The 10,264-nt window shown below is 42.7% G+C and overlaps 1 protein-coding gene across 4 annotated transcripts in view; it reads right to left on the bottom strand.

Annotated features, from left to right (window-relative positions):
• Nucleotides 1-228: 228 nt before the first annotated feature.
• Nucleotides 229-10,264, bottom strand: part of Ube3d (ubiquitin protein ligase E3D) — a 200,799-nt gene continuing 190,763 nt past the window's right edge. For all 4 annotated transcript variants that reach the window (XM_045160992.1, XM_045160991.1, XM_045160994.1 and 1 more), the window contains one exon: nucleotides 229-795. In XM_045160992.1, the coding sequence (XP_045016927.1) occupies nucleotides 775-795 (21 nt within the window). In that variant the 3' untranslated portion in view covers nucleotides 229-774. The remainder of the gene's footprint in view (nucleotides 796-10,264) is intronic.

The raw sequence follows: 10,264 nt of genomic DNA, 5'->3' as shown, positions 1-10,264 counted from the left end.
GGTGGGGGCGGGGGTGGGTTCTAGGCAAGTCTCGAATCCCTATAACATCATGAGCTGGCCTGGGTTCTGGAGGATTCTGTTCAGTTCTATCTTGCTAATGTTTCCTCGCCACCAGTTCTGCTACAGGGTGACACAGAAAACTCTCTACCAACAATCCTGTGTCGTATATTTATTAATTTACAGCAGCATGCAGTAACAGAAATAAAGAACAAAAGAGACACATGCAGGTTTGCGGCCTCGAGAAACCTTTAATGGGATAATCACTCACTCAGCAAATCCACAGAGCATCTCCTCTAAGTAAGACACAAACACTTCTTTACTTTTATCTGTTAAATTTGTTTGGAACAAACCCGAGACTCTTAAAAAAGTTTATGTCCTAGATTTTAAAGCACTTAGCACTCAGTTCCTCAATGAAGTTCCACACAGGACAGATGGGTTTCCATTAGCAAATACCCTTCCAGGTGGTGCTGACACAGCATAGATTTGAATATTCTTCTCTGTGGGAAGTCGAGACGCAAACCTCTATACTTATCCTGCGGAGGACAACCTACTGCAACTTTCCTCACAGCCTTGGGCTTTCAGAGACCTAAGGTCAACTCTTCTCTGAAGGAATATATGCAAACAAGTACTCTCAAAGCTTCAGTACTTCACCCCGCAGGGCGGCTCTGGCTTTTGTCTTGGCTGGTGATGCCCTCTGTGCTGAAGGCTACCCTCCACCTTGCTCCATGCCGGAGAGCTGTCTGCTGGGGGATGCACAGGCCTCGGCTCCCACAGTTACATCTTCAAAAAGGCCACCTGGAAAAGGAAGAACACCTTACAATGCTTTACTGATATACCACAAAGGAGTGGCTCGCCACACATCAAGTCAGAATAGGTAAATCCAGACAACAATGATACATGCTTATTTCACAAGTGACTCAGGCAAGCCAGACATCACATTTTTACAGCAAGAAGAAATTAATCTTTTTATCAATAAACTGTAATTAAAATGATTCACATATGCTTTAAAGAAAAAACTAAGTCTTAACTGACACTAAAATGAAAAAAGAAATATAAAGTTATATTTTCATGAAGCAATATATTTTCCGATCCCATTGGCTCAAACCACTGTTTTAGATTTTCCATGAGTAGAACTCCAAGTCTCAAAGATTCCCAATCAATTTTAGGTCTTTATCATGGTTGGTAAGTATACTACATTCTCCTAAGGCCACTCTAGTCCACGCTGACCCAGAACTTACTCTGTAGCCTCAGACTGGTCTCAAACTCACAGCAACTCTCCTACCTAGGCACTAGTGCTGGGTCTAAAGGCATGTGCCACCACACTGATACAGAGAGTTTGGGGTTCCTTGTATATCAACACACCAATAATTTAGGGATGTTCCTGGATCTCTGTCTTACCAATTTGAAGAATGAAATGCACAGACCAGAGGATAAGGTTCAGAAAGATTTTATTATAGCTTGAAACTTTAGGAGAGGGAGGAGAAAGGGGACTTAATCCCAGAACAAAATAGAAGAAAGCAAGGTGGCGTTCTTGCCCATAGAGGCAAGAGGGGGTTGAGAAGCTCACCTCGAGACTCGGGTCAGGAATTTTTATGTGAACTCCATGGGTGGACAGCTAGTTTAGCCAGCTGAGTCCTGACACCAGGTATCTGAAGTCAGGGTCTTTGGAAAAGAACAATCTTTTCAGAATCTTAATTTTATTAGGAAGAGTCTTCCAAGAAGGGGTGGAAGGACTTCCGAAGGGGGCAGAGATAAGGAAAGTCCAGACCCTTCTGACCTACAATAAAGTGTAACAACCTACATTTTCCCCTATAGGCCCAAGGACAATTCCTATACTTGGCCAAAAGAAAACTATTCACTTTGGGGTCCTGTCCCTAAACTGTAATCAATTTCTGTCTACAATGACACCTGGTTTTGGATGCTTTTAATCACATGCAATTATATTTCTTGGGCTTGTCAGTAGCTATATTTTAAGACCTATTGTTTTAAGGAAAACTTGATTCATACAGGCTTATATAATAATCATTTTCAAATTATTAATGAGGCCCAGATCATATGAAAATTTCCCAAAGTCTTAACTATAGAGAAAGAAACACTGCTAGTCAGACATAAGTGTTTAGTAAGCTTTAGTTCAGAGGGGTCAATAAATTGTGAACTGTGCTAATATCAGGAAGACAGCCAAATACAGAGAGAATGATGGCATGCGTGGGAGGTTTGATAAGTTTGTACTTGGGCAATTTGGAGGTGGTGGGAGGATAAGAAACAAGCAAAAACATTCTACTCTTGGAGAAATATGGTACACCTGTGAACATCCTCAGGAAAGTTTGTTACTAAGTCCCCGACTGCAGTCAAAGGAGGCGTGTATTTAATGATCCCTGGAAAGGAGAAAGGGAAAAGGCAGAGTCATGCAGTGCGAAGGCATCTGCTTTATGTTGAGTAATTCACAAAGATGTTTCACTTCATCCAGTGCTGGTAAGAAAGATACCTGCTGAGTTTCCATATCAACTTCCTGCTGAGTTTCTATATCAAGTTTTGTAATGAGAGCACCAATATTGAAGGAACAGGCTAAGAAGGAGGGTTAAGTTTCCTAAACAAAGTGTAAACATGGACAATTACAACTGGTATAAGCTCAGGGGCTTACAGTGAGGATTAAACAAGATGGGTTGTGTGTGCTGTCCCAGGGCTCCCAATCCAATGAGAAGGGTGGAAGACATAGGAGGATCTTCCTTTCCAGGCCATGAAGGGCCACATAGGCAGTTCAAACTAGCCTAAGACACAAAGCCAGACCCTGTGAGCAAAATAAATAAATAAATAAGTGGGAGAAGCAGCCCAGGTGTTTGCTCATTCAATAAAGTGCTTGACAAGGAGGGTCTAATGGGAGGGGGTAGATCACAGATGAGCCTAAATAATGGTACCAAACTGCCTGTATTTACTGAAAAGAAAACTAATAAATTAAATTAAAAAAAAAAAACCAATAAAGTGCTTGTCTTGCAAACATGAGGGCCTGAGTTCAATCCCCATCTCCACATAAATGCTGAGTGAAGTGGCATGTGCCTTATAATCCCAGCACTGGAGAAGTGGAGACAGGACGATCTACAGAACTTGCTGGCTAGCCAGTCTAGTCTAATTGGTGAGCTCCAGGCCAATGAGAGACCTTGTCTTAAAAAGGGATAGATGGTATATTGGAGGATGACACCCAAGACTGTCCTCTTGCCTCTATTTGCATATACACAGATGAGCATGGGAACTGGAACACATGCACACACAAAACAAAACAAAGAGCAGGGGATTGGGCTTTTGCCTTGCATATGATCTTCAGCCCCCAGCACTGCAAATAAAATAAGGTAGAAAAGAAAATTGCTATGCAAAGATCATGTGTCAATTAAACCCATGTGGCTCCCTCCCACAACCCCTTTCCCCCATTTCTCAGCTGATAGCAGATAGGAAGGAGATTTCTAGAGAGACAAGTGTGTGGCTTGCTGGGGTGCAAGGAATGACAGAATTTCATGGGAAAGGAGACCATAGGCTCTTGGGTCTAACATTGCACCTCCTGGGCAGCTGGTATCCTGCTTCCATACAACCAGCTCATAGGAACAGAAAGCATACCACCTTACAAAGAAGATGATAACACTGCTGATATTCAGAAACAGGAAGATAATGGTGTAAGGTTCGGGAGTGACCAAGACCATGCAAACCACTCTGAGGCAAAGATGAAAGCTTTTCTTTGGGAACAACACGAGCTTCCAGGACTAACTCAAGAGTGGAGCACAGCCAACCTGAGATTCCACACAGTGGGCTTTCTAGGGCTTCTTCAGTTAGGGGAAGGTGAGAAAGGGAAAAGAACTCCTTTGTTCTTTATATTAGCAATTTCAAACAGCTAGGGTGTGAAATAAGGGGGCAGGAAAACTAGACCTGGGGCACTGGTAGACAAGGAAGGGAGGATGGCTGGGTGGTTTCTTGAGGAATGTGGTTGACCCACTTCCTTGTGTTTCTGTCACCACATGGTGATTCCATTTTGGGAGCCTGTCCCAACCTAACAAATGGGTAAGAATCAGTTATCTCTCTTTCACTTCTGCAAATTACTGTGTCAAGGAGTAGGGCAAAGAGGAACTACTCAATATAAGGCTAACCAAACCAGGGCCATCATTAAAATGAAAAGGAACTTCAGCTCTGGAGTCAGACAGAACAATGAATGACCCTAAGCCTGGGGTGACTTCTGCTCACTAGAGAACAACAGGCAGGATCTGAAGACATTCTTGGTTGTCAACAACTTGGTGAAGGTGGCCAGTGGCACCTAAAGGACAGAGGCAGAGAGGATGCTATATTTCTTCAGATGCACAGGACCACCACCAACAAGGCCCCTAAATATCAACAGTGGCAGTGCTAAGAAACACTGTAATTACAGAAGAAGTTCTGTGGACCCAGATCTCTCATTGACTAGCCATGTGACCTTCAACAGGCTGGCTAACCTCTTTCACTGTTTTTCTACCTGCAAATAGGAACAATAACAGGGCCCACTCTACCTGAAGCTTACTCCAACTCCACTCATCCTCAACATAGCCCTAGGATTTAGGTAAACTGGTTTACAAAGGAAGAAAAGGAAACTCAGAAAAATGAAGTGACATGTTCAGGGTACAAAGCCTGTCGGGTGGCAATGAAGGGCTTAGGAACAAACTTTGATTTCAAATCCATGATTTTTTCCCCCCTCTGGAACACTGCAGATGACTGAGAACAACTAGAGACACAGTGACTTTGAATCTTCACTGTTGCCTCAAACATCAAAGGAATGCTCTGGTTCAGAGTCATGTGACAATGACCTTAAGACAGAGAACAAGAACATAAGAGGCCCTGACAAAACATTGTAAATGTACCCCTCCTCTCCTAAAAATCCACTAAAATTTGGTATGTCTTTTAATCTCTACTTCTGGTAGTTTTACCTACCAAATACATTAATGTTTTTAGGACTTAACAAAAAAAATACAGTCATCCTTGGGAGCAGGGGCTGTACAGTGCATTTTAGTTCCCTTGTATTTAAACACTGTGAGGAAACATATTTCAAAAGCTGATTTTGTGTTCCCTACTATTTGATTCATGACAAGAAAAACTGTTTCTGCTAACTGCCATTTATTTTAAAAAAGGGTAATTTTATCTTATTCCACGACACCGAGGAAACACCTCTGCACTTCAACTTTTTTGTTTCAGTCCCCAAAGTTCAAGTGTTCAAGCTGGTGGCCCATGAGTACAGCTGTAGCTTCAGGCATTGTTGGTTGCTGCACTTCTGGGCTATAATGTCACAAAGCATAAACAGTCACTTAAGACATCCAAGGAGGGGCTGGAGAGATGGCTTAGTGGTTAAGGTGCTTGCCGGCAAAGCCAAAGGACCCAGCTTTGATTCCCTAGTACCCACGTAAAACCAGATATATACTGTGGCACATGCGTCTGGAGTTCATTTGCAGTGGCTGGAGGCCCTGGTGTACCCATTCTCTCTATCTGCCTTCCCTGCCCTCAAAGTATACATATACAAGAAAAACATCAGATGAGAGCTGCTGCTCTCTGCTTCTAACATGGTACTTTCTTGCTGCACCCTCATATGACAGAGGGAACAGAACAAGCGACCTGGCTCTCTCAAGCCATTCATGAGGGTAAAGTTGTCATGACCTACCATTCATGAGGGTAAGGCTGTTATGACCTACCTCCCACACCACAGCTCTTAAAACCACCGTCTTGACTGATGGCATCCGCCTAACCGCACCGCAACTCTTGGGGAAGGAAAGATGGACACAGATCCCAAGGACAGAACCAGCCCATTGCGCCTCACCACGGCCCCTGCTGAAACGAAGAGTTGGGAAATGAGCAAGAGTGCTGCTTTCTTGGTGAACCTGGTACCAGAACAAGGGTGAAGGAGATAGACATAGAGAACAGTCAACTCCTACTAAACCAGATATCCAGAGACACAGAGGCTCCCAAGTTCTCATCACTGAAGCAGACCTAAAACGAACCCAGCATGGCTCAGGGAAATTTGCGGAAGAGGGGGCAGAAAGAATGTCAGAGCCACCCGTTGGGTCATGATACACAGAGACATTGCCTCTTACCCATAAATGATGGCTAACCCCACAATGCACGACCCATATTCCACAACAAGGACGGTTCCTGCGGCGGGGGGTGGTCAGGGAGGAGGCTAAGGATGCTACCAACATGACTGTAAGCACTGTATATAACTAAAAATGAAAAGAAAAACCAAAAAAAAAAAAAAAACATCAGAAATGAAGTCCTCCTCATTATTTCTACAGCCTTGATTCTCTAAGCTCTAAGCATTTGCATACGGCCACTTGGAATGGAAGGCAGGTGAGTTATGGCCCTGCTTTGAATCAGCTAAAAACAATCTCCTTAAGTCATAATAAACAGGGGTAGACTGGTATGGTGACAGACCAAATGTTAAGTTTACAATGCTTTAATTACTTATGAGTGACATGTTAATATTTTTGTAAAATTGTAGTATTAGTTAACATAGCTATGGTGTTAACTTCTTACTCCTCAAAAGAGATTTGGAATTTTAATTATTAAAAATAACATGCTATCAGAGCAGCAAAAGATAAAATTAGTATTTCTTAAAGGTACTTGTGCTTTGGGATATGCTAAACAAGACTGATAAAACTATAAAACAGTAGAAAAATGTGAGTTTCATAACTGCAGGTTTGGGATAGGATTCTACAATAAGTAGCCATAGCTATGCACAAATACTTATTTTAAGGGGCTCTGCTAATATTAACACATCTATCTTTAATATATTTATTGATTTTTCAATTTAAATTTTTTTAAATTTAAATTTAAAATAATTTAATTTGTTTAAGATTTAAATTTTAAAATTTAACTAAATTTTTAAATATTTATCTAGGTGCAGCTCATGTTCCAAGCTCTGATCTGAAATAGACTGTCTTTATACTACAGACAAGAGCAGCTTATATTCTATTCATTATGTGCTAAAATATACTTTATTATAATTCACTTGTGTAATTCAAAATTCATTTGCAAAATAAACATTAAGTGAAAATAGAAACAAATTTAAAAATATGATTTGCGGGCTGGAGAGATGGCTTAGCGGTTAAGTGCTTGCCTGTGAAGCCTAAGGACCCCGGTTCGAGGCTCGGTTCCCCAGGTCCCACATTAGCCAGATGCACAAGGGGGCACACGCGTCTGGAGTTCGTTTGCAGTGGCTGGAAGCCCTGGCGTGCTCATTCTCTCTCTCCCCCTCTACCTGTCTTTCTCTCTGTGTCTGTCTCTCTCAAATTAATTAATTAATTAATTAAATATATATATATATATGATTTGCTATAGCATTTATCAAATATATTTGTCATCTTAAAGTGACAGTGGGATTAAGTGCTTTTTGCTAATTCTGTAATACAGCACTGATCAGACTACTGTAGGCACTGAGGGCACCTACGCCCACTTTGAATTGGGTACATTTGTACCATATACCCAGCCTCAACACAGGCAGGCTGGCCTCCTTCTTCTATGGTTGCTAAGGATCTTGTATGTGCCACTGACTGCCCCAGCCCCAGACCACATGGGGAAAGGCTCCTTCCTGGTGCTAACTCCTGAGTGAGGAGACAGCCAAGCAATGTGATGACCTAATAAGATGGGGTACGTTTAAGATGGATGTCTTATGCCTTCTGGGAGCAAATAATAAACACTTCCTGAGTTATAAAAAGATTTCTGACGTAGTACCCTGAGGGAGGAGATTACTACTCATTGTGACTTCTATGATGGCAAAAAGAGAATAAAATTTGGAGTGACGGAAAGTTTGGCACACGTTTGTGCCCAAAGGAAGATGCTGGCTGGGTAAAGGAGGAAGCAAAGACCAAGACCGGAGATGGGAGAAGCAGTCCACAGAGAAGACGCGGCCCCTCCACAAGGCTATGTGTGCAGTTAACCAGATTCAGGGAGCACTGGAGCAGTCTTCTGACCCCATGGGTTCTGGACAAATTCTGTAAGAACCCTCAAGATAAGTGTGTGTGGTGGTGGTGGGTGGGGGGAGATGGATGTCCACATCCTAATTTAAACCTTCACGTTGGATTTTCGGCAAGCCATGGATACACTAGGATGACCTGTATAGATTTAACAAACGTTGTTGGCTTTCATGTGCCAGGAAAAAAAGCCTAACTGCTTGTCAGTGGCTATCCAGATTGAGGCTCAGGGAACATTTTGGAAGAAAAGGTGAAAAGAATATAAGAACTAGAGGACAGGGAGGAATGCTGTCTTCCAAACGTAACAGGGCCATTGCATTCATGACTCACAGCCACTGTCATTAACTGCCTAAGACCCACACAACATTGGACCCAACAGCAGTCAGTCATGCATGGTGGTGGAGGTCATGCTTGAGGCAGCCCAAGGGATGAGAACATTCCTCCCTGAGGAATTACTGGCAGTTAACAGTTGCTGGGGGAGTGGAAGACATTTCTTCAGTGGTGCAGGCACCCGTAAGTTGAATGTGTTCTGGTAAGTAACCCCTTACCCATTCTCACATAAGCAACTCACCCAAACAACTCGGTGTGACACACACACACACTCAAAGTAGAAAAGAGAGGCTTTAGTGAGGGGGGAGGCAGAAATGAGGGGTAATCGGAGAGGATTATGATCAAATATATTTCATACATGTATACAAATTGTCAATAAGCCAAGTGTAGTGGTACACGCCTTTAATCCCTGTACATTGGAGGCAGAGGTAAGGGGGATCGCCATGAGTTCGAGGCCACCCTGAGACTACATTGTAAATTCCAGGTCAGCCTGAGCTACAGTGATACCCTACCTTGAAAAAAAAAACAAAACAAAACAAAATGACAACAACAAAAATTGTCAATAAGTAAAAAGGAAAAGCATAATAAAAATTTTAATAAGGAAAAAAAGAGAAACAGCATTAGGAGGAGGTATGGGGAACAGAGGGCAACTTGTGCTCCCCATCTGAAGACACTAGTCTAAATCATAGTTTTCCAAGAAACAAGTAAGTTCTGGGCAGCAGCCTTTCCTCGCTTCTTTTGGAACAAGCGGGTTGTGGAGAGTGTTGCTGGCATTGGATGGTGCTATTGCAGCAGCACGGTGGGCAAGAGTTATATAAAGCAAGCGCAGCATGTTTGCTAGCAACAGCAAATCCGCGGGACAAACATTTATATGGAAATCATCTACAGCCTCAAGCACAAATCCTATTTGTAAAAACAATAATGATGCTAAAGTGGGTGGTACGAGAATGTATAGTATAAAACAGCATTTCCCTCATGAATATGTGATCACTCACACACTGGAGGTCCTTTCAGTTTCCCCTTTCTCTGGAGTATCTGTGAGAGGGAACACAGTGGCACTGTGGCAGATCTGGCCTGAAGTGCTTTGACAATCTGTTCTACTGGGACAAGTCCTGAGCTAACGAGCTCGCTTGGGAGGAGAGTTACTCAAACTCAGGAGTCTTTTTATAGGACCAATGACCTATAGTATTTTCCCTACCATCTTAGGAAAGGTGGCTTCAGCAGCATAAGCTGTCTAAACACATCAGGTGGGGAGGAAGCCACTGTCACACTCACCATTTTCAAGGCTGAGAAGCATGAGTGCTGAAGAACCAGACATATGTCTGAAGGCCTTAGTACAGTTGGGGTCATGAACCCCCCACACGGAAATAGTAAGTTACTGGCTTCAGTCACTGAAATATTTGTTTCAGTGATAGTTTTAAAATTCCTATTTGAGCTGGGTGTGGTGGCGCGCGCCTTTAATCCCAGCACTCGGGAGGCAGAGGTAGGAGGATCGCCGTTGAGTTCAAGGCCACCCTGAGACTACAGAGTTAATTCCAGGTCAGCCTGGACCAGAGTGAGACCCTATCTCGAAAAACCAAAAAAAAAAAAAAAAAAAGAAAAAAGAAAAACTAAAATAAATAAATAAAAATAAATAAAATTCCTATTTGGCTACAAAGGGTTATTCTGATAGAGATGTGATCAAGGCAGAACACTCCTCCAGGTAACACACCTTCTGAGCCACTGTCAAGGACAGATGAAGGAAGAGCTTACAAGGCTGTGGCTGTAGACCCGAAGAGTTAACAGTGAGAAAATTCCATGAACATCATGACAGCAGGAACAGGGTGCTGTCATTAGTGACCTTTTAGGCCTATGTTACTTGGACGCATAAGGGCAGAACTCTGTCAGATAGGAGGGTGGCTCAGGTAAGCTACCATATTCTTCAGAGAAAGGTCGAAGTACATTCCTGGTCATCTTTGAAAATTATT

The sequence above is a fragment of the Jaculus jaculus genome, chromosome 10, assembly GCF_020740685.1.
Source record: "Jaculus jaculus isolate mJacJac1 chromosome 10, mJacJac1.mat.Y.cur, whole genome shotgun sequence".
NCBI classification, from domain to species: Eukaryota; Metazoa; Chordata; class Mammalia; order Rodentia; family Dipodidae; genus Jaculus; species Jaculus jaculus.
The sequence above is the reverse complement of the archived record's forward strand: the minus strand, read 5'-3'. Positions and strand labels throughout refer to the sequence as shown.